The sequence below is a fragment of the Lissotriton vulgaris genome, chromosome 12, assembly GCF_964263255.1.
Source record: "Lissotriton vulgaris chromosome 12, aLisVul1.2, whole genome shotgun sequence".
NCBI classification, from domain to species: Eukaryota; Metazoa; Chordata; class Amphibia; order Caudata; family Salamandridae; genus Lissotriton; species Lissotriton vulgaris.
In genome coordinates, this window is record NC_141700.1 from 80,852,519 (window position 1) to 80,876,634 (window position 24,116).

The window sequence follows — 24,116 nt, forward strand, 5'->3', positions numbered from 1 at the left end:
AACTACTTTAAACGGGTAAAATTCAAAACCCTACTGAACACTATCTCCATCTGGAAAGCTATTCTCACCAGTCGCGACCAATCTTACTATCATGACAAACTCCCTCTGTGGGGGAATCCAATTTTCCCTGAGATTTTGCACAATGCTGTACTACGACAATGGGCGGATTTGGGGATTTTTTCACTTGGGGATTTATTTGATCACGGGGGGTTTGTCTTATTTGAGAAACTGCAAATTTTGTTTAATCTACCAGGTCATATGTTTTTTAAATATCTGCAAATTAAGAGCTTTCTGGTAACGCATCTAAAACTGACCAATGTAGCTGAGTCAGATTTATGGGACTTATTATATCAAGATAGCGCCAAATTCAAGATTAGTCGTATGTATAAGATTCTTGCCAGTTTTAGAAAGGGGGATGGCAATAAATTAGCCCATAAATGGAGCACGATACTTGGGGAGGAGGTCTCGGAAAACGATATAGAGCAAAGTTCATGTGCAGTAAAGAAATCAGTACATGCCACTAATCTACAAATGCAGCAGTTTCGTACTATCTGTACCCCGTATTATACACCAGAGAGAATAGCTACACAGGTCAATATTGGGACAGTTAGCACACGCACAAAATCTCCCAAATGCGATACTTGATACATATGTTTGTGGAGTGCCCTAAATTGAAAGATTTTTGGCAACAGATAGGTCAAATTTGCTGCCAGAAATTAGGGATTGACTTCTCCCCTACAGCGACGGATATTATGTTGGGACCTGATATGTTTAGTCATCAACAAAATCAGCTATTATTGATCTTGCTCGTAGTAGCTTATACTCTCCAAGTATCAGCGACTGGTGGATGGTGCTGAAGGAGATATACTCAATGGAACACATGTTGGCGAATGCTAGGGGTTTACAAGCCCAGAATAAACTTGAATCTATATGGGGACTCATATTGGAATGTTTTTGATTAGCAATTTGGCATAATTACTTAAATATCTATTGTCTCTTGTTTTGTCTTATTCCTGCTTTATACAATCTCTGTGTTTCCTTTTTTCCTTTCTCTCATATTTCTTTTTTTTTGTTATAAGATATATGTAATCCTGCCTATGATTGAAAAACATTTTTTTTCTTGTACTTGCTGACTTGTTGAATAATAAAGATATTTAAAAAAAAAAGAATTTCATAAAAGTTACATAAAGGAGCACATTTCAACTTTTTGTGACAAATAGAGAATTTATATTTATAGAATGGGGAACCAGCACAGCTAGGAGGGAGGTGATAACTAGACTCTGCAACACATGTAAAATTTCTGCGTTGCCAGTATACTTTATGGAATACATCAGTGTTTTTATTCTCCAATAACATTTAGATAATTATTCAGTTTTCACAAACCTTGTGATGTTTTTCAAATTTTTTTCACCTTCACTGTGAATAGTGTTTTACTGCACAGAAAGAAGATTTTAATGCCAACTGAACCCAACTAAGGCAAACACACGTGAGAAATTCACATAAACTGCAATATATTTCCATGCTGAAAAATAAAGGTAGATGGTTTTTCCACTGCAGGGTCACATTTTGTTGTACTTTTCTGTGCATAGTATAATTTTGTTAGAAATGCTCAGACCTGAAGTTCTGATGCGCCTGTTCCATGGATTCGCAAGAGAACCCACTAAAATCGTGTGCACTCTGAGATAGATCTCCGTCAAGAAGCTTTGATTATAACAGTTACAGTGTAACATAATGTGAAAAAGGGTTGAGAAACTATGGAGAAATCTGCCAGATAAAGAGCTGCAACACGTATGCCTCTAGAATGTATTTTCTCCTGTCAGCATAATGTGGGTAAGTGTTTATGAGAAGCAGAAGAAGAACAAAGTCTAATTCAACCGTGGGAAAACCTTCTGGGGAAGCCTGTAACATTATTTAGTCTCTTGGGCTTTCACTATTTTTAGAGATGAGTGGGTGAAGGGAAACTCAAATTCAAAACTTCAAAAATGCTCATACAATAATTTTGAAGTTGTTAGGGCCTCATAACCTGAAGACATGTATAGACAACTGTCATAAGACTAACAGACAGACAGGTTTCTGTGAATAGTCGAATAAAATTCTTCAAAATTTGTGAGAAGCAATCAGATGTATTCACTCCAATTACATCTTCTGGGGTGGATTGTTGCAGCTGCTTTGGATGGTATAATAGTCTTGCTTGCTGCAGAAACAAATAATTGTGTACATTGGAGTGTGTGTGCTTTAATGCTTCTGCAAATCTTCAAACAGTGTTATAACAATAAGGGACCGGAGACTTTTTTTAATATAAAAATAAATTAGATAACGTAGGTATCCTATATTAACACTGCACATTGTTTCTACGGCTAGTATGTGTTAGGTATGCAGTTGATTTGGAAACAAGAAAGGGATAAGATATTTCGCTGCGATGAAACTGATTCTTGTAAGGAAAAGAAAAATATAATTTAGGAAAATTTTAATGTAAAAAGTTTTCAGTTCATCACAGAAAAAACACAGATCTCATAAACTAATTGCCACAGTTCATCACCCACGTAGAGAGTGTTAAAGTTATCAGACCTAGTGGCAGAAGTACATCAGAGTGATTGATTTATGCCAAGTGTATGGCACATGAAAATACATTCTATAAATCATGTATGTTCTTACTAAGAGATTTACTGCCAGATTCATGAAAACCAAATTCTGCAAATTCGAAATTGCGATTAACAACGAATCGCAATTTAGAATTCGCATAATGGGATTCATGTAAATCTGAGATAAAATTTAGCGATTCACATTCGGCCGCAAAAGCCGATAGCATTTATTCCAAAATCGCAGAAAAATCGCTAAATCGGTCAATTTCCGTGTTGAAATTGCGATCTCGCTATTAGCGAGATCGCAAATTGCAATCTCGCTAATAGCGAGATAGCAAAAACAGGAAGTTGCATTTCGAGCACAGTGATGACATCACAACCAGGAAGCAGGCAGTTCCCTCCCTCATTGAGAACACTGAGGCAGAATTGGAAGCAGCACTACTCAGAGCTCCACTCCAACCACCTCCAGTTTTTGCATTTGGATACTGGAGCTGGAGCATCTCATCGATGGAGTCTGTAAAGACCATGAAAAACTTTTGGGCAAGGACTCCAGGAGGGTGCCTGAGGCCGAGAAACGGCGACTGTGGCTGCGCATCCGCGCCAAAGTGAACTCTGTTGGAGTCACACAGAGATCCATTGACGACCTCAAAAAGAGGTGGTACGACCTCCGAGGTCGTGTCCAAGGAGAGGGTGGCTGAGAGAGTGGGTGAGCGCCTTGCAACTGGAGGGGGAGAGCCTACAGTCCCTCCCAACACCCCATTGGAGGATCGTGTTGAGGACACGTTGCAGCCTGAGGCATGTGTGGGGGTAACCCGTCTGGACTCATCCCGACCCACCAAAAACAGCCGAGGTAAGTGCCATGCGACTGCGACCCTGTCCCCTAACAATGGCCATGACCCTATAGCCACTCATAATAAACCCCAGTCATGCAGCCCATGCACATCAGAACATCCCTATTGCATTGTGGGACATGTAGTCTGACCACAATGTACAAAAAGTCCCATGCAGCCAGACAAGTCCTAATGTACTCAATGCAACAGCCAGTCAGGGAATGGTAGCCAGCATGCATGTAGCAACCTCACATGTGAAAGATACATCTAATGAATCAACGTCCACTTTCCATCACAGGTGGCGCAGATAACACCAGCAGCGACAGTGAGGGGCTGCAAATTGATGATACACAAGAGGAGCCTGAGGGTGAGGAAGATACATCCACACAACCAGCTCCATCTGGCCAAGCACCAGTGCCAGCATGCGTACCACCACCTGCAATGCCAGCTACATCATGCGCACCACCATTGCCAGCTGCAAGACCCATGCCAGTGGCACCGTCAACATCAGGTGCTGCAAGACCAGCAACACAACGCACACCCACTGTGCCCACCCAGCCCAGCAGGCAGGTCAGGGAGCGGCGCCAGAGTACACCACGCACCGCAAGAGGGGGATGACTGTGCGTGTGCCAGGGCTCTCAATAGAGCGCTGCATGCTGCGCGTGCACCAATTACAGGCACGACAACTAGCACCTATACACCTGCAGCTGCACAACACAGGCAGGAATGTTGCCAATCTGTCCGACCGCATGGACCGGATGACCACAGCTATGGAGGCAAACACTGCGGCCATGGTCAGCCAGCGAACCTCACCCGCCGCCAGCTCCTCACAAGCCTCTCGGCGTACACGCGCTCAAATTACGTAATTGGAAACGCCGCCTCCCAGCTGTCCCGTAGGTCTCTGGCAATGCAACTCCAGGTGGTACAACGCTGTCAGGACGTGGCACGGGCACTCAAGCAGGTAACCACTGCTGTCCAGGCTCTGCAGCCAACTGGCCAAGGCCACCCAGGAGGGGATGACACAAGCGAGGGGACATCGAGTCACAGCAGCCTGTCTTCATCACAGGTCAGTGTTCCACGCCGCAGCTGCAGGCCCACTGCGGCATCACGTGCTCTGCCGGAGGAAGAGCTCGAGAGGCGACTGGGAGCTTCGCGCCGGAGGCGCCAATTACATTAATGTACATAGGGCAGGGACATGCTGCTGACATAAGCATGTCCACTACAAAATATTGAGCAGTATGGCGCAATACTCCTCATATGTTACTGTTTAAAATAATACCATATTATTGTGCAACCAACAATAATATTTATTCAATAATAGTACATCAGACTCATGTCATTATTTCCATTGTCGTGCATTAATGAAGTGTTGGGGGAGGGGAATGGGTGCACTAGAAACAGTTCATTGTGATTTGGTTGCGCCGTCTGTGTCCTTTAGCAGGATTTTCCCTGCGTGCATGACGCGCATGTGCAGGTGGGCTGTGGTCCCCTTCCGACTCACTGCCAGATATCTCTAAAGGTATCCGGTGCTTGGTAGCAATGTTGTGTAGTATTGAACACACAGCCACAATGCGGCAGCAGACCTTAGGCTCGTATTTCATGGCCCCACCAGTCTTGTGAAGTATGCGGAATCTGCTCTTCAGAAGGCCAAATGTCCTCTCAATGCAATTTCTTGTACGTATGTGTGCTACATTGTAACACCATTGCTGTGGTGTTGCAGGGTTGAGGTATGGGGTGAGGAGGTACTCACGGAGAGCGTAGCCACTGTCACCTGAATGAGAGGAGCAGAGGGTGAGTGCCTGTGCTGCACAGCTACATCATCACAGTGTAACATTGTGGGGCAAGTGTACTTACCGAGTAGGTGTCCTTCACCAAAGTCTCCACTGGCCAGTCATGTGTGGAGGCCGCTGTGCCGGAATATGAAGGAGTCATGTGTGCTCCCCGGGTACTGTGCCACTATGTCCGTGATGTATGTCTTAGCATTGCACACCATCTGGATATTGAGGGAGTGGTAGGACTTGCGGTTGCGGTACATGTATTCCGTTTGTGCTGGTGGGCAGATGTGGATGTGGGTACAATTCATGCATCCTATCACATGTGGGAATTGAGCAACATTGTAAAATTGATGCTTGGTCTCATCCAAGTCCTGTTAGCGGGTGGGGAATGAGATGTGGTGGTGTAGCTGGGTCAGCATTGCATCTAGGAAACTCCTTAGGCAGCGGGGCATGGTGGGCTGCTTGGATATCCCCCCTGCAACTGCAACTATCCCCTGAAAGCTTCCAGAGGCCAGAAGATGCAGGCTGCACAAGACCTGGACATGTGTGGGCACGGCATTGGTCCTCCTTGTTGGGTGCTGCATCAGGGGGTCTAGGTCCTGGATTAGCTTGATGATCATTGGCCCATTCAGGCGGTACTTAGCGTATATTTGCTCTCTGGTTTGGCCCAGAAGGGTGACCCGCTGGCGGAATATCCGCTCCTGGATCCCACGTCTGTTCCGTGCTGCTCGCTGTAGCCTTCGCCGCCTGACCACTTTGTAGAGTCCTGGCATTGTGAGAGTCCTGATGCTGCAGCTGCATCTCCTTAAGTGTGTTTGGTCAGGCCTGCACCTGTTGCTAATTAGGATACGTTTAAAAAAAAAAATCCTTACTGGTTACCACCTGGTTTGGGTTCTCCTTAAATTGCGCGTCGCAAAATGCGATTTTTGGGTTTTTCGCAATTTGCGATTTTTCATGAATTGCGATTGCGAAATATTTGCGATAACGCAGTGTTATTCGCAGAATCCATGGTTTCTCGCAATTACAGAATCGCTAATGGGCTTCTTCAAGGATTCTGCGAATATAATTGCGATATCGCAAAAAAATATTAGCGAATTCGCAATTTTTGGATTTCAACTGTCTTGAATTTCTTTTCATCAAATTGCGATCGCAATTCCTTTTTCGCACCTATTGTGATCGCAATTTTGCTTCATGAATCTAGCTGTTAGTGACCTTGTTGCAGAGGAGTAAGAGTTTGAAATGGGCTTTGGAGGAGGCAATGAAGTGAATCCGGGCACTATGATGAGTTCACTTATAGAATGTAATATATTCATAACGATTCAGCATTTAATGATGGTATCCTGAGTTGATGAGTTCACTTTGAAAGATACTGTACAAAAAACTCTTGTTTCGATGTGCACAATAAAGACATCTGAAGGGCATTTTATTGCTGTAACTTGTAAGGACTGGATTGAGTTTCATTTTCTTCACATCTGTTGATAGATCAATTTGCAGAAATCTTTTCCAAAGGTCACCATAGCACACCACAAATTAATAACTAGCATTCTACCTATCAATTTTTGTATGCCTTAAGCAAGTGCCCATTTTCTAACGACACTCGTTTGTCTCACACTGTTCATGTGGTATCTCACTATTATGTTAATTCTGCTCTCTCCTCCTCTTTAGCTCAGAGTGAGAGAATATTCAAAATGTTCGGTAGGCATTCATAGCTGGAGAAGTCGCCTCTCTGGACCGTCATTGCCTAAGTAACAGTTTAGTTGCTATAGGTTAGATGTGTTGCCCATACAGCAGCTTTTATCTGGCTCATGACGTTGGGCCTTACACTTTCACCCATCCTAAACTACATCCCTTACGCCAATCACTATTAAATCCTAAAAGATTTTACCAATGATCTTTACCAGATTGGCTATGTTCTTTCCAGGATGGTTCATGCTTGTAGTAATGGCTATACATTAAATACAAATTAAAACACTATTATTTTATGTATTTCATATTTAAATGTCATCAAGTCACACTTGAGAATGCTAGAGCCTAATGGCTTAGGTTTCATGTGCAATTTCATGGCGGGTGCATGTCTAGTTGTGCTGGGTGCATATGTGGCTGTAGTTTTCTAGAGAACCTATTTCTGTCTTCTACTTCTGTGTTGGGTTAGACTATGGGATTCAGAATCTCCCTGGGAAAAACCTTGTTCTTATGAGCATGCCAGAGGACCAAGGTATGAGGTATGCCATAGGGACAAGTGTCTCCTATATTGTCTTTTGTCCTAAAGGGTAGATGGTTGGACAAACACCGAAGGTGAGGGTCCAAACAGTACCAGAGAGGCTCTATGTATGCCTTTTGATTTCTAGGGTAGAAGAGACAGACAGACAGAAAGACAAACCGGGTTCGGTCGGGATAAAGATATCACAGCCTTAAACTGGCCCTGACTATCCATCAGCTCAAAAGGATCTAATTAGCTATGCCCTTGCAGTGCAATTGTATTCACAGGATCTAATGTACTGCTGGTAGAGAACAATACCCATCACTGATACTGCCAAGTTACTACAGGTGGCCTAGGGATCTGGGCAAAGGGTTCATTCATGTTTACAGAGAGGCACTTTGAGATCCCGATAAAATTAAAGCATTTGTCTGTCCCTGGAGAGCAACTGCATGACCATTTGTGGCATAACACAAAAGGCCTCAACATTCAGACACTTCAGTTAATTAAGGAAGGTGTACAATAAAACATCCTTAGGTATATCAAGGAATATGCAAAACAACAAAGACCATTTGAAAGAAGCAACCCCCAATAAACTGTCAAAACAATTATTTAGGTCAATGAGAAATGCTCTGGAATATTTCTGCCTCACTTTGCCTGTTGCTATCCCAGAAATAGCATACCAATTTGGAATCAATCTAAACTCTTTACCAAAAACAGGAGAATATCTGACAGGGAAAACAATTAGTCTGTAAAATCCACATTCAGAAATGCAAGGTTAGTGTGAAGTCATTAATGCACCTAGTAAATAATGATTCCACAGGGTGCAGTGTTTGCAGGAAGTGGGCAATAATATTTATTACTAGTCAAGTCAAGTCAAAAGGTTTATTGCGTAATTAATTAAAATTATAAAATTATTACAATTTTCACATGCTAAAATAGTAATACCAAATTTAAACGTTTTACTAAAATTGTTACTGCGCCACAGCTAGTAAATAATGTAAAACAATATTTAAAACTTTCATCCAGAGACACTTCACCTATCTAGGGTTCTCAGTCTGTTTTTGCAGGTTCAAGATTTCCTTTACAGTCCCTGGAGTTAGGGTGGCCATAATGTCCTGCCTCATTGTCTTCCCCCTGTTCGATTTGGCCCAAACGTTTTTTCACCTCTGCCAGGAATTTGATTCCCCGGCACGCCAGAATTACAGAACTGCCTCCCAACCAATTTGTTACGGCTTGTATACAGGAACGGATCTTTAGCTCGTTAAAAGTGGGTTTCAGAAGTCGTTGCCTCTGAGCCGTAAATGCCGGACATACACAAAGAAAATGGGCTAAGGTTTCTGTTTTGTAACCACATAGCTGACATTGCTCCGTCTTGTAGGTACCTTTCCAAGATGGTAATGGATCCTACGAGATGTGCATACCCATCATGTAATCTATAAATGCTCTTTTCAGATACTCGCTAAAATGGGAAGTTAAGTAAGCATGTGGTTTTCCTGCTGTAAAAGAGTTGATAATAGTCCAGCCGTGCCGACGTTTTGTAAATATACATTTATCTTCTTGAAAGGATTTCCTTTTTGCTGCCACGTTGGCCGATCTACTCAGGCCTGCTTTATCCATCCCGGATTCCCATGCTGATTCCAGCTCCAACTCTTTCAAACAGGATTTCAAATACTTTCCCCAGGTGCACGGGGTTCTGGGCTCCCCTTAGTTTTTAATTTCTTCCATGCTTAGCCAGTCCATTGTATCTGGATCTGCAGATCTAAGTTTGTAACATAGTTTCACGAAGCCGCTCATGCTCCTGAATCTCTGGTTTTGCAGTCCAAATTCGAGCCTGACTTACGACGCTGAGGCAGATTTTGGAAGATTAAAAACAGCTTTATAGATTTTGATTTGTAGATCATTTAATAGGTCGGCTTCCTTGCCACACCAAGTAACCAGACCGTAGGATAGGGTGGGTAAAAATTGGACCGTCATAACTTTTAACAGATGCTTATAATTTGGGCAGTCCTTTTTTGTTTTTAACGAACGGTAAGTGAAGATTAAGGATTTGGCTTTGGCTTGTATTGCAATTTTGTGCTCCGTGTGTTTCACTCCTTGTGATATTATAATTCCAAGGTACTTATAAGACCCTTGTTCTTCCACCTTTAAACCGTTCGCCATTATTTATACTTAAGCTTTTGGGGGTCTACTAGACGGACCCCTTTAGTTTTTTCTTTGTTTAATTCCAGCCCTTTCTGTTTCAAGTATGCTGCTAATTTGTTTAGTGCTCTTTGTACGCTAATTGGCATTTTGCTCAGCAACACTATGTCGTCTGCGTATTGTAAACAAGGAATTCGATTGTGAGCCAGTGATGGTGGGTGAACTTCAGCCGACTCACTTGAAAGGTCCGAGAGGAAGAGGTTAAAAAGGGTTGAAGCTAAAACACAGCCTTGTTTTAGACCTTGGTATGTTGGTATACTCCTCGTTGTACAGACTCAGTTTCCCAATTTCACTCTTGCCCAGGTATTTGTATATAGTGCTTTTATTGCCTTTACAAAACAATTAGTCTGTAAAATCCACATTCAGAAATGCAAGGTTAGTGTGAAGCCATTAATGCACCTAGTAAATAATGATTCCACAGGGTGCAGTGTTTGCAGGAAGTGGGCAATAATATTTATTACTACTTCCGCAGGCCCAAATGAAGCATAACATACTGGATTGGAAATGCTTCACATTTTCCCCCAATAAGTTCTACTAGACAATTGCAGCAGGCTTTTCTTTGTAAAATATGTCAGTGGAAAGGTCGGGTGTAGTAAGTGTTTAATGTGGTGGTGCCACTGGGGTATTAACTCTATGCAGTAATGTACCCAAACCCTGAAATCCTTATGTATCCACAAACTCCTGTTTGCACGCAAATCTGAAAATTATGAATTTTGGTTTTGGTGCACCAAGCCAGTAGGCTGAAGCTATAGGGCAAAGATTAACATGACAATCTATCAATTCACAAAAGCTGTGTAAAAATATAGATAATAACATTTGCCTGAAACCAGCCAGGACGTTCTGGTGCATAAAATAAACAAATACTAGAGAACAAATATTTGGGGGAGTAAAATTTCGTGATTTCAGTAAATTTTGTGAAACACTATATAAATGTTCCTGAAGGTTTTTTGGTGTTTTTTTTAATGAAGGGAAAAAAGAAGAGTTTTACTGGGAAAATTAGAATGGGAATGATTTGGACCTGCGGATAAATGAAGGGAAAGAGATAAAACAGGTGTTATGAAAGAGAGATATGGCTGCTAAAATAAAAAGAGAAAAGGTTGAAAATTAAATAAGATCCAAATAATTAAAAATGTAATATAAAGGTAAATGAGAGGACATGATTAGAAAAAAGTTAATCTGGGTTGTCATCAAATGTTCAGCCCCAGGGCTAATTTTTAGGAAACCCACATAAGATAGTTTGAAATATTACAGAATTAAATTAAGCTCTTTTGCATGGACAGTGATAATCCGCAAAAACTGGCAAAGAGTGTGCCCTAATGGTACTACATTGTACAACTCTGCGATAAATGAAGTCAGGATTAAAAAGTGGAACCACTTACATTTCTGTTTATGTAAAAAGAAGGAATTACACTGGAATGGATGGAAGTTATATGATTTCAGAAAGATATGGAAAAAGGAAAATCTGGATATGTGCAATAAACACAGTGGCCAAAGAGTTTGCTGGGAAATTCAGACATTTCACCATATGTGGTACATCTGAAAGACTCAGAGAAAGAGATTATTTGCTCAAAAAGTGTCATATGTGGGGCATGTCTCTGTCTCTAGAAAAAAATAATAAAGACATATGTTTGGAAGTAGTAAAAATGAGAAGGTGGAATGGATAGAATTCCATAGGGAATTAGCATAAATACAATGGATTCGTTTAATAGATGAAGAAAGATTGCAAGAGCAGAGCCTTACTTCCAATGGAATAATAGAAAACCTCATGTCATCTTGAAAAAAGGGGCACACATAGTCTCAGGATTTAATTTCCAGTTTTATTTTACATACCACAAATCCCGCACAATCAGCCACAGACGGGCACCAGTCATGAATCTACTGCCTTCCGCTGGCATCTCAAGATAGGCATTTTATCTGCTTTGCCCAGAGAGATCCTATGGAAGCGTCACATATTACACTTTCAACATTAAAATAAAAACAGCTTAAGAGGGTCCGCTGTAGAGTTTTTCAAGCAAACAGTTGGGTGTTCTTTATAAACAACACTGTTCTGTAATTCAGTAATATAAAAGTACAATTTTAGAGATTATTTCTCAATGGACCCAGGAACCTTTGCTCAGACACTGCACAAGTATGTTCTTCTGAAGCATCACCAGTTATGTCCTTATTTTCCGTAGCATCTTTGCTCTGCTTGAGATTTTCTGGTCCAGGCCTAAAAGTGAAGACATTATCAACTAGTGTTGCACCAGAAAATTTGATTATGTGTGGTCAACAGCAGCAAACTGATGCACAAAAGGATTTCAGCAGGCTATTGCTCTGAAAAGTTGTGAGCTGAAACACAGTCAATCCCGTATCAAAATGCTCGAAATATCACTTGATATCAACTTAGAACAGTCCAACTTTGCTCTCTCCTCTGACGACATTTTACCTAGTCCGTGATTAAATGAAAGAAGTACATTTCATGTTTTGACAACCCACCATCACAACCAGTAAATATATATATAAAAAATTTAAAAAACAACAAATTAAATTACAACTGTTTGTACCTTAATATAAAAAGAAAATGATCACTGCTGTTCATTCTTCCATTGGAATTCTTTTTTAAAACAAACAAGAAAACCAAAACATTGTATTAACATATGGCACATTAGGTCTAATTTACACTCTGCCCTTCCATTGTGGTGAGAGAGTTTGTGCTATGTTTGCTTATGCATGTGGAAGCACAGGAAACTTCGACCATGGTGTTCGCCTGGGTGCCTTATTATTATTATTAAGGTTGACCCCCACCACAAAAGAATTATAGACATAGTCACAAAGGTATTTTAGAGTACTCCTGTAGTACTCTTTAATACTCTTCCATTTCTTAATAGAAGAATGTTCAGTAAATATTCATATAAAATTTGTATAAATAGAAAGGACTGTGCCCTCTCTGAACTGTTTCCATTGTGAGTTTATTGTTTCGGGCCAAATCACAAAGGTATATAAGACAACGTAAAAAGGTACTCATGCTGTACTACTTCCCACATTCAGAAGTGATTTTGTGAACCACCCCCACAGTTCTCGAGTACCTGTAGTTTGGGCATGAAAAACATCACTATGCCATAGCCTGTCTAGTGCATTTGTGAGTTATTGTGATGTTTATAACTTTTTTTATGCTAAGGCTTTTTTAAATGGTATGTCTTTTATGAATTTATTCGAAATAAAGACCCAATGACTTGACCTGAGTAAGCACCATAGATTGTTTGAAGGGTAGTCATGTTAGGTTAAGGTTCTGAAGATGCTGAATAATATCTTCTGAACTGGGAAATATTTAGACCAAAAGCAAGGATTTTCTTGCACACAAAGGGCCTGAATCCATGTTGCACAAGAGAAAGGCCAGTGAGCCTCCACATTAATTGGCTACACTTTAGAAGTAGTGTTTATAACGTTTATAGCAGCCAAATGCAAGACAGAACATCTATAAATCTAAACTAAGGTCGTCTTCGTACACCGCACAGAATGATCCATTGTTAAATAGTGAGCAATTATATTTACAAACACTTATGGAATGTATCCAAAATATAAGTCCAGTAATATTAAAAACCCTGAACACGCTTTACATAGCTCCCGTTTCCACTTTTGAGATCTCATATTTCGATTATCTTCTCCAGTTTATTTTAAAGAACTATCGAGCAACCATGTGCTTCAATGCGGAAGGGCAATTTCATGAAAATGAGGTATATAGGTGGCAACTCAGTTAAGCCTACAAGAAAATAGAGCTCCCAGATATTTTTGTGGCCTTGTAGATGTGTCCTTTATTCTCATGTTCATGTAAAACCTTTTTTTGCTTTGCCACAATGGGTTCATAACATTATTTCTTGGTAATTAAGCTTTCAATGATTAGATTCTCCTTCAGACTACGGTTGGAAATTAAGCTGTGTGGCATTTAAATTGGGTGTAGATAAAGTGTAAATCCCTGATAATGAGCCATGCTAAGGAAATTCAAATCCCTACTTGTTCCTTTGATTCTCATATACCCTTTGCCGAGACAAAGAGGACCACATATACGTATGTGTATAAATGCTGCTGCAGATTGGGTTAGCATCTTGGCTTTCAAAGTGAAAATGTAAGAGTCACGCTCTTATTTAGATAATTTAGCCATCCCAGAATACACTGCTCAAGAGAATAATTTAATAAAAATACAATGTAATCTCTAAAATTTGGATCCGTTTAAGAAAGATTTCAATCTAGTTTTAAAACTCTCACTCCACTCTCGCTAGTTTTTTTTAATTTATCTGGTTTACGCGCTGTGACAAAGTAATTAAATTCAACAAGAATTTAAATTTCAGGTAAAACTGGTCTTTTGTCAGCAATGTGTTGTTAACAAGAATCTTGTTCCTACCCTACTGGAGTTTATTTGTGTATTTCCTTAAAATATAAATATGTACATTACATATTGGTTGGGATTTTTGCTCTTCTTATTGCAAATAAAAACTTTTCAAAATAATGCAAAAGAAGTCATTAGGAATATCAGAGAGACTAAACTGCTGTTTTTTAAGCAACTCTTCTCTTGTATGAGTTAAGGTTGAAGATGGACCAAGGACCAGGAACTGCGCAGCGGGTGGAACTTGACAAGTATCACTTAAAAAGAGATTCTCTCATATCATTATTAGAGACAGTTCTCTGTACAAGATGTAACACCGCACCAGGAGCGATTCTGTCACATTTTACATCACATTATGGTCACTCATAGACCTCTGAGATGTTGACTCATTCCCTCAAGCCCTCCCATCCAGTCAATCTCACTCAGTAACTCTATAGTTGATTTTGATTGCGCAAATCTGGTGCCTTCGTATGTTAAATGAGAAGAAAACAACCGAGAACAAATGTTGCTTCCTCATTTTTAGGCAAGTTGGGAGTGGTCCAAAGAGTTCATTTCCTTTTCTGAAATTTTGAAGCAAAGTCTTTTTATACAAGTTCTTCTTGTGCTGTTTTGTGTGTAAAGCACTAAAATAGTGCCATTGTTTCTTGTATTATCACTCGCCGATTTAACGGTCCCTTCGTTCCCCAGCAGTTGATCACAGCTTGCTCTCGCTGTTTGGGTGTTTCAAGGTATCATTCTCCTGGCAGATCAGCTGGTAGGATTTTTCGTCCTCAAGCACAGAGTTTCCAAGTTCTTCGTCCTGCTTCTGCAGCTCGTGCCTGGACAGGTGTTCTACTATGCCAGCTCCAAGTGAATCTCCAAGCACGTTGGTGGTGGTTCGCAGGCGGTCCCTAAACATAAAAATGCACAATTACAGGAGAATTTACCCAGCAACAGTCAAAGTTGACCAGATATTAGAAATTAAGCAGTCATAACTTTAAATGATTAGTAAGGTGATGCATCACTTTCTCCATATTATGACCTCAGAATACATACATCTCAGGTTAATAGTAGATTGAAAACTAAAGAATTCGAAAGAAAAGGTAAATTTAAAGTGCTAAAAGTAAGTGCTAATTTTTAATTTGGAGGAATGATATAACGGAAGGGTAAAAGTTAAAATATAATGGAAACGGACATGGGTAATTAAGGGAGTTATGGTGGTCTCTTCATTATTACAATCCTAATAAATAAGCACACTTTGCTACACTATATAAAAATGTACAGATGTGCACTTGTGCAAAATAATGAATATGTTCAGTTTTCTGTAGAAGATCTACCGAAACAAATTGTTTTCAAAAGTCTTACTTAATTTGATTGAAATTTACTTCCTAGTTAACACAGTTACAAGGTCCAAGGATGTGACCCAGGGTTGTACTCTGCAAAAGATGCTAACTGATGTTGTGTAGACCAGTGGTCACAGGAAAATGCCCTCTACTCAGAGTTCAAGCCACTACAAAAGTACCACACTGCCCGCCTCCGACACAGGGCCTGGAAAGAAAAATAAATGCCTCACTGCTCCAATGTCTACCTGAGTAATGCAGCATAACCTTAACAATTGTTTTATGAGAATGGCAACATCTGAATGCTCTGAGAATCAGAACACCGTCTAAGGAGGAAGTGTTACCCTGTTCAAGCGAGATGTCATACATGAACAAGGTTGTTGAATGGCAACATTGGTGGAGCATGTGAGAGCAATATTAAACTTAAGCATACACCACTGAGGCCCTTGCTACTAATTCAACAGATGTTGGAGTGGGGATATTGATGCTAGCCAGTAGGCCTGCACTAAAATCCACCAATTACCAGTTTTCTTGCACAAATGGGAAATAAACACAACGCCATGGAGACACCAGCTCTTTACTGAGCGTTTTCCTAATTGCAGGGCCAAAAGGCGGAAATTGTCTGGAAATGGTGGAGTGGTGGCAATCGGGAAAGGCTTTATCCTGTCTGGGTGAGCATTTAGGGCTATCCCATGCTGTTGCAAGGTTCAGATGGGAGAAGCACTGATTAGCTGTATGCAACCCCTGCAGCATCAACGACAGGTCCATTGACACTGGGCCTGGAATAAGAGGGTCGGGAGATACTTGTAGCAGTGGGCTGCAAGTTATTGCTCCAGGGTGAATTTGCACCACGCGTAATAACAACCTTCAGCCCTCTTTACAAGTGGCCCTGTTATTCCCATGCATCCAGTAAAGTTAATCACCGGGCCCATCGGAATTATGAGGTCTGTGGAAACATGGTGAGTCCGAGGCACTTGCAATGAGACCCTAGACAAATATGATCTCAGGAGTACTTCACATTATGATCAAAAAGGTTGTAAATACATGGGCATAATGAGAGTCGAAGGTAGTGGTAATACAAACCTGAAGCATACTAAACCATTTTATTGAGAACATGATTATTTCAGTTCAAGAAAGGTACTGCATGACTACAAAGAATTTGTAATAAAATTGGTAACTCAAGGCAAAAGTGTATTGTTTCCCAGTGTTCATCAGAATCCACACCTCCAATTCAGAAATTCCCACTCTGACAAAGTCTCATCCTAGTAACCTGCTATTCTCACACCATCAAAAACATCGTTGTGAGACACCCTACACCTGATAAAGCGTTGGAAGCGCACATTTTTCTGTCTGTGAGTGTTGTTCGCTATGCTGGCCACAAACAGGAAAGTAAACAATGGGATGTAATCTATTCTTAGAACAATCTGCACTAGCCTTTTAAAGGTAGTGACATCATAGGAATGCTTGTGGGGACTAAACAGGAGAGAGGTGCGTAAGAGAGGTTGAGAGCACTCAGTGTGGCCATGTTGTCCATTAGTGGATATAAGAGAGAATAAAGTTGTAAACTGAAGAGTCTCTTTCCGATTAATAATCATAACAATGTCTTCTCTGCACTTTAGAGAAAACTACCAGCAAATCAGGATAATTGTGGTATTGTTTTCCAAAACACAACTCCCCACCCCACACTTTGCATACCTTTCTTTGAAAAATATAAAAAAAATGCTGAAAGGAGCACCTTGCCTGCATGGTGTTGTGGACGGGTTATCATTTCCTATTTAATGGTAAATTGGTACTGAAATCTCAATAGGAGTTCTAGTGATAAAACCCTGACTGTTGTACATGGTGCTCAAAGTGTTCATGGTAGGCGGTTAGAGTAAAAGAGCAAGAAAGAGAATGAGAAAGGTAGAAAGACATTTATTAGGAACTAAGAACAACTGGGGTTTACAGTGAATTAGTTTCACGTTTCGGTGTAACCCTCTGGTCTTGTTTGCCAACTAGACCACTTTTCTATCTGGTTAAGACAGTCCGAGCCTATGCTAGATCATGATGATCAAAAAAGTAATTGAGTTTATTAAGATCACAATACAAATCTTCCTGCCAACTTAATGAATCTGGCAACATTAGTTCCTTCCATAGTATGTTTCATATGCAATACAAGAATATATTAACTAAGACCTCCAGTGTGGACGGAGGGATCTTGAACTCATGAATCTGAATTTTATTCTTGACCTCCCAGTTGGATGGGGGGCCATACGCCTTCCAGTATGAAGGAGGGCTCCAAAACTTCAGGATGGAAGGAGTGCTCTAGAAATCCATGTTCAAGTAAGACTCGTTACTTTTAACTACACTGATGCCCATTACTACACACAACTTCACATCAAATGGCAAGGGTTAATTACTGTGGCTTATTCCGATGAAGAATGGGTGGATGTTCTTATGAACATGAATTAAGGAATTAGAGAGGCCAGAATAAAAATTAGTCTCTTCACAATTCTTCATAACTGGTACTTGTCACCACAAAAGCTCAAGACAGCAGGTTTACTACACCAATCTGCCTGTTGCCGGTATCTCAGGAGGACTGAAATAGACTACACATTTTATTCCGATGTCCAGTTTTGAAAGAATACCGGTCTTCCACAACTTCCTTTCTATATAGAGCTAAACGTGTCCATTTCCTTAACAGAAAAATGTGTTCTATTGCATGATGGTACTGATCTCCAAAATCTAACAAACCATACGAGATGATTGATAGCGATTGCACTCACTGTAGCAAAGATGTGTATATTAGGACATTGGAGAACACCACAATGCCCTGCATATGATGAATGGCTTATTGAAATATATACAATGGCATCATATGAAAAACTCATTACAGATTGCAGGAAAATGTTGGAATTTTCATCCAAATTGGGAAACCTTTTCTAGCTGATGCATTTTCGATTTCTCATAATATTTAAGACGTTTCCTTCTAATTTGGAAATACAACTAGGTGGACCCATACTTTTTTGTCTCGTGATAATTCATTATCATCATTATTTATATTCATGATGTTACTGTTATCATTAGGGCTATAGCCATTAACACTTATTTTAAGTAGGACTTACTGTTAACCTATTAGAAATTGTTGAGTTAGTGGGAATATCTCCACTAGAAATGTTATATTTGTATGATTTCATATCTACTATCTTTTAACTAGCTATAGTACATGCTTTAATACCTATAGTATACTATCCACACAATCTCCTCCCTTGTCCACCTTTCCTATTTCTTCCTTTCCAGGTTTTACGAGTATCTCAGATATTGTATCTTTGATATCTGTATTATGATTATTTTGTGTTTAGAAATCTGAGAAGTTAACATTTCATAGTTATTTATTGTGCGGTCATAATATAATGTATTGTTTAATTCTCTTCTTTTATGTATTGTTTACATACTGACATGTACTTCACAATAAAAATATACAAAAAAAGACTCATTAATTTTAGTGTAGACCAAGTTCTGGCCGACAGTTTTTGGAAATTGATATTATCTTTAACTTGATCCAAATTAAAACAAGATCAAAATGAAAATAAATACTTACAAGAACCAGTCCACAGCAATGATCAGAGAGATATCGTCTGTTGGCAGGCCCACGGATGTCAGCACAATAACCATGGTTACCAGACCTGCTTGTGGTATACCAGCCGCACCAATGCTTGCTGCAGTAGCGGTGATACTGCATTAGAAAGGAAATAAAATCCGGTTAGTGAAAACCTCAGGCCACAAGCTCACCAAAGAATGGTGTGGGCAGAACGGGATGTAAAATCAGTTCTGGAAAATAGTTTAAAGCAAGACTCATATTGCACAGAGCATGTGAGCACTACAATGGAGTGCAACTGTCTCCAGGAGGGTACGCGGGAGTTCGACTGAGTTTTTCTAAACACAGAGCCAAACGATACATTCTGCAAAAGAATTGCTCCTGTATCTTGACTAAAAACAGGATTTTACTAGCAATTCTTAGAAGAAAAAAATGTAAATGATACAACTCTTCAGAAAGTGGCACAGTACCCAGTTGCGGCCTTCATCCATAGTGACAGGTCATATATGTACCTATATGAAAACTGAGTGCAGTTCTGGGCTGAAAACCATCACTGAGAAGATAAAGGAAGGCTTAGCAATAAGCAATATGATCCATCGCAAATATATCTCATCTATTATATCCTACTGCAGCAAAAGACTAGTGGAGACACCGACATAAGGCGGACACCTCTATCTAGACATTATAGACACTGTTTGCATTTCTGGACTTTTGTGTGCAAGCCGAATGCATTTTAGGTGCGGTAGTCATGTTTTGCTTCCACTGAACTAATTGGACTAAGAAACACCTGAAAGAAATGACCTGCAGGTGGAAATCTCTGGACTGTCTCTGCGAAAAACATACACAAAAAATACTACCAACACACCCCTTGGTAATTTCCAGAAATTATTTGAAATTTTGTGGGTGGTGTAAAAATTGCTGGAAAATCCTTTACCAGATATTTTCTTTCCTTGATTGGATATTAAATGGAAATTTAACATGAGTACCTGGAATTATTGACAGCCACTCACAAAACAACCTTGGATATAGAGTCCTTATTCTGAAATTTAAAGCACACTTTACCCGAAGCAAACCAATCAGAAAATATATCACTAAATGAAGATTAGGGGGCTGATTTACAGTTTTGAGCAGAGGGTAAACTACCCTCTCCACTAAACTGAGGGTCCACTCACCTGATTTACAGTCGGGCACACCTTGAGTATGTCGGATGTCCGACCCAGTCCTGCGATGGCCAGAAGGAGTATAATCCAGTGAAAATACACATATAACACCACCTGCCCAATTTAGGGTGGATGGTGTAATATATATTTTTGCTGCTCATCACTGCAAGGTAAAATTTGGTGATGAGGGACATTAAAAAAACGTAACTACCCCCACACCACTGGAAACACTCCCATGGTGTTGAAGCCGTTCGTTTTACTTTTTCCAAAAACCTGCTTTTGGAATTTCTTTTGGGAACAACTAAAAAGTTTGATGGGCGGCGGCCATGTTTGATGGCGACGTCCTTCACATTTTTATAACATGGACTTAAACTGCTGTAAAGTCGGTTTCTGCCAATGTTCGGAGTTGCCCGCTGGACTGTTGGACAGCTCTAAATTTGGCCGGCGGTCCATCAGCTGTATGGCACGAGTAAAGTACATCGCCATACTGATAGACTTATCACCACCCACCAAACTCTGAATCAGCCCTAAACCAGTGACACAACAATGAGGCAGACACCTATTGTTAAATTGTTAATAGCCCTTGCACACCCACACACAGATACATACGGCCAAGTGCACACTGACTGACGCAGAGAGACCATAGGCATGGCTTAGGCTCACAGTGGCCGATGATGTTCCTAACAATTATATACATTAAGTAGTAAATACACACAATCCCAAGTAAGACAACCGCGCGCTTGACAAAAGGCTCAATTCATAAACAGATGAGGCAATCTAAGCATTGTGGATTTCCTTCCCAATTCAGTTACTATTTGCAAGAGTTGCCTAACATTTTTGCAGTTCACAAAATCTCATGGCATACTACTCACAAGTTGATGCAATCCGTATTCTCGTACCAGCCTACACTTACGCCTTTGGACTGACATGATTGCCAAAATGCAGACAATCCTCGGATGCAAATATGAATGAAACCTGCAATTTCACTCTCCTTCCTCACAAACTCTTTGGCACATAGAAGCCTTTTCTTTGAAGAGAAAACTCTTTCATGGCAACCCTGTAAAATATCAAGTTCTGGAGCACCTTCAAAACAACTTTGCACACCTATGTCAGCAATATTTAAGCTCTAAAACTGGCTGCCAAATGGCCCTGGAACAGTTTTTGGGAACCCAATGATTTCCAGGTGTCCACGGTATTCACAATATTCCAAACCATTGCTTTGAAACATTCAAGTTTCTATCCCCTGACTGCATAAATGCAATTTGTCTGGTGTCAGAAGAGAGATTTAGGGACTGATATTCTTCAAAATATGTTTCTGTGAACAAGGATGGAATAATTCTGAACCTGAATGTAACTTCTTGCAGCCTTAAGTGCCTTTTCTGACAGTACAAAGTTAACAAAAAGACCCAGGACCCTACACATGAACCCTTTTTGTCTCTATCTCAAAGAATCAGTAACGTTATAACCCCTTCGATGCTTATGACGGAACGGTTCCATCACGAGCGCCGGTTGGGCTGTGCTTATGACAGAACCGTTCCGTCACGGCCTCGCCCGTTTCTTAGAACCTTCAGCACAGCGCAAAAATTTGCGCCGCGCTGAAGGTGATAAACATTACTGAGGTCAAAGACAAAAAAGAACTTCTGCCTGGGACATTTGTATCTATGGTACTCCACCAGATCCCAGCAAAAGGGCCAGATTTGCAGTTCACTACTGCAATACAGTGCTCTTTACAGGAACCTTGGAGTAGATGGTGCCATAGTACAGCTCCCTTACCTTACCTACTGGATAACAAAGAGGTTAATCACCTGATGGTAATAATTTGACCAAAGTTAAGTTCGTAGTTGTTGACTTGGGCGATGAAGATGGCTGCCAGGGCCTCGTAGAGGGCAGTGCCATCCATGTTAATAGTGGCCCCCACAGGAAGGACAAAGCGGGTGATTCGTTTATCCACGCCATTATTCTCCTCCAAGCACTTGAATGTAATCGGGAGAGTTGCAGAGCTGGGGTACAAACAGAAAACAGAAGCTTTAGTATCACAAAAGATAGGTTAACAATCCAGACCAAGGTAATAATAAGGACATGGGAAAGGCAATCATCTGTAGGAAAATAATATCACTGATAATCAATAAAACATCAGAAATCACAGGGGGAGGTGCTTCGAAGGTGGGTATGTCAACAACAGTTGTGTATTACTGGGCAGTGAAGGATGCAGTCCAGGGCATCTACTCTGCCTAAGTAAGACATTAAACAAGTTTTACAACATTGTATCAAAGATCAATTTAGATGTCATAAAGCTAAAAATAAATAAATTATTCTTTTATCACAAAACCGTCTAAGAAATTGGAATATCTCAGAATGAATATACTTTATCTCATGTGGCGGTTAACAGGATGTGGCAAAGCAACAAAGAGAAAGACAAGTATGTTCAGTAAAACTCTTTATTAGCAATAAAGCCAAAGCCAGGTCAGCCGGTTAGCTTAAAGTTATAAAATGCACAGACATTATCAGCACCAGTCTCCAGGCAAGAGCACAGCGAGACATCACACATCTTCACTACAAAATAAAAACATCAATACATTGAAAATTTGAATTTAAAAAGATTTATAAAGCGTGCGTTCACTGTGCAGTTTGTTGGCGCTAAAGGGTTCTTGAGCTAAGGCGGACACAGGGGACTATAGGCTGAAAGCTTGTTGGAACAGAAAAGTCTTGAGAGCTTTGCGAAACTCAAGGTAGGAGGTGGAAAGTCTGACCTGGAGTGGGAGAGAGTTCCAGAAGGTAGGTGCAAGAACCGAAAATTTCTGACCTCCCGATCTTTTTTTCTTAAATCGGGGGATGGTTAATATAGATTTAGAAAAGGAGCGTAACGGAAAAGAATAACAGATGTGCAATAGATACACAAAGATACAAATATCCAATGATGCTTCTTGCCATGGGCTACTGTCACTCTCTACACACATTAGAAGCCACCCTACTGTAACAAATGTTATTACTAGCAGATCACCCATCACAATTTCAGAGATTTTTCTCCACATAGAGGTTGAACCTCCACCACCAGAAGTCACTTCAGATCTTTTCTTTGGTCTTCAATAGCAGTAGGTGATCTTCATGAACCAAATGGGCAAGACCGTATACCTCTAAACAGGAGACCATTCTTCTCCATTAATTCAGTCCAGAATGGTTTCATCCCTTTAACCACATTCCTACTTTGTGGTAACACTTTTTAACTACCCCAATCACTGAATAAAAGTGTCATCCCTCAAAAGCTCATACCTTTATTCCTCATCTAGCATTAATCCTCGACTATGAACACACTCTTCCTTATCCAAATCTCTTTTTGTTCTCTTCCCTGCAATTCTCTTTTCCCGGGAGTACCCTCAGATCATAATTTGTGGAATGGATTTTAAACCCTGGAATATACTTCATCACAAAAGTGTAATCTTGTAACCATCCCCCGATTCTCAATTAATTGGAATCCAAAGCTTTTGCTGTGACAAATTTCTCCCAACTATTTGCATTCAGATCTCAATATGACCGAAGGTCCCCACAATAAAATCCTGGCAATTCTTAATCACCCACCCTACTACTAGCAACTCTAACTCAACTGTTAAGTTCTAAATTCATCCTTGATGCACACCTATAGTTTCCTCAACACACGCCTTTACCTGCATAACAACTCCACCCATCCATTTGCAGCTGGCATCTGTAACAATATTCGATTAATTGCTGCGTACGAACACTTCGGAACTGAGTGTCTTCAACAAATTCCCTCTTATTCTCAAAAATGCCAATTCATATTCCTTGGACCATTCGAACTCAGTATTTTTCTTAAGTAACTCTCTCACGGCACAAGGTTGCTTCTAACAAATTTTGAAGAAATCTACTATAAAACAGAATTATTCTAAAAAAAAAATACAGCAACTCTTCTTTACTCTTGAGTCTCCAATTTCCAAATCTTATCTTTCAAATCCTCCTTATTTTTTACCCCTTCGACTTTTCTTTACTCTTTCTTGGGTGTCTCCAATTTGCAAATGTTAACTTTCAAATCCCTCTTAGGTTTTACCAACTTCTTTGATACGGTTTGCCACAGATATCAAACATTATCTTTGGCAAAACA

General features: G+C 40.3%; 1 protein-coding gene across 2 annotated transcripts in view; it reads right to left on the bottom strand.

Moving 5' to 3' along the window:
• Positions 1-11,383: 11,383 nt before the first annotated feature.
• The window catches only part of LOC147673384 (excitatory amino acid transporter 1-like), a 163,747-nt gene continuing 151,014 nt past the window's right edge, over positions 11,384-24,116 (bottom strand). For both annotated transcript variants that reach the window (XM_086947243.1, XM_086947242.1), the window contains 3 exons: positions 21,808-22,002; positions 18,846-18,980; positions 11,384-14,836 (listed from right to left, as the gene is read on the bottom strand). In XM_086947243.1, the coding sequence (XP_086803369.1) occupies positions 14,641-14,836; positions 18,846-18,980; positions 21,808-22,002 (526 nt within the window). In that variant the 3' untranslated portion in view covers positions 11,384-14,640. The remainder of the gene's footprint in view (positions 14,837-18,845; positions 18,981-21,807; positions 22,003-24,116) is intronic.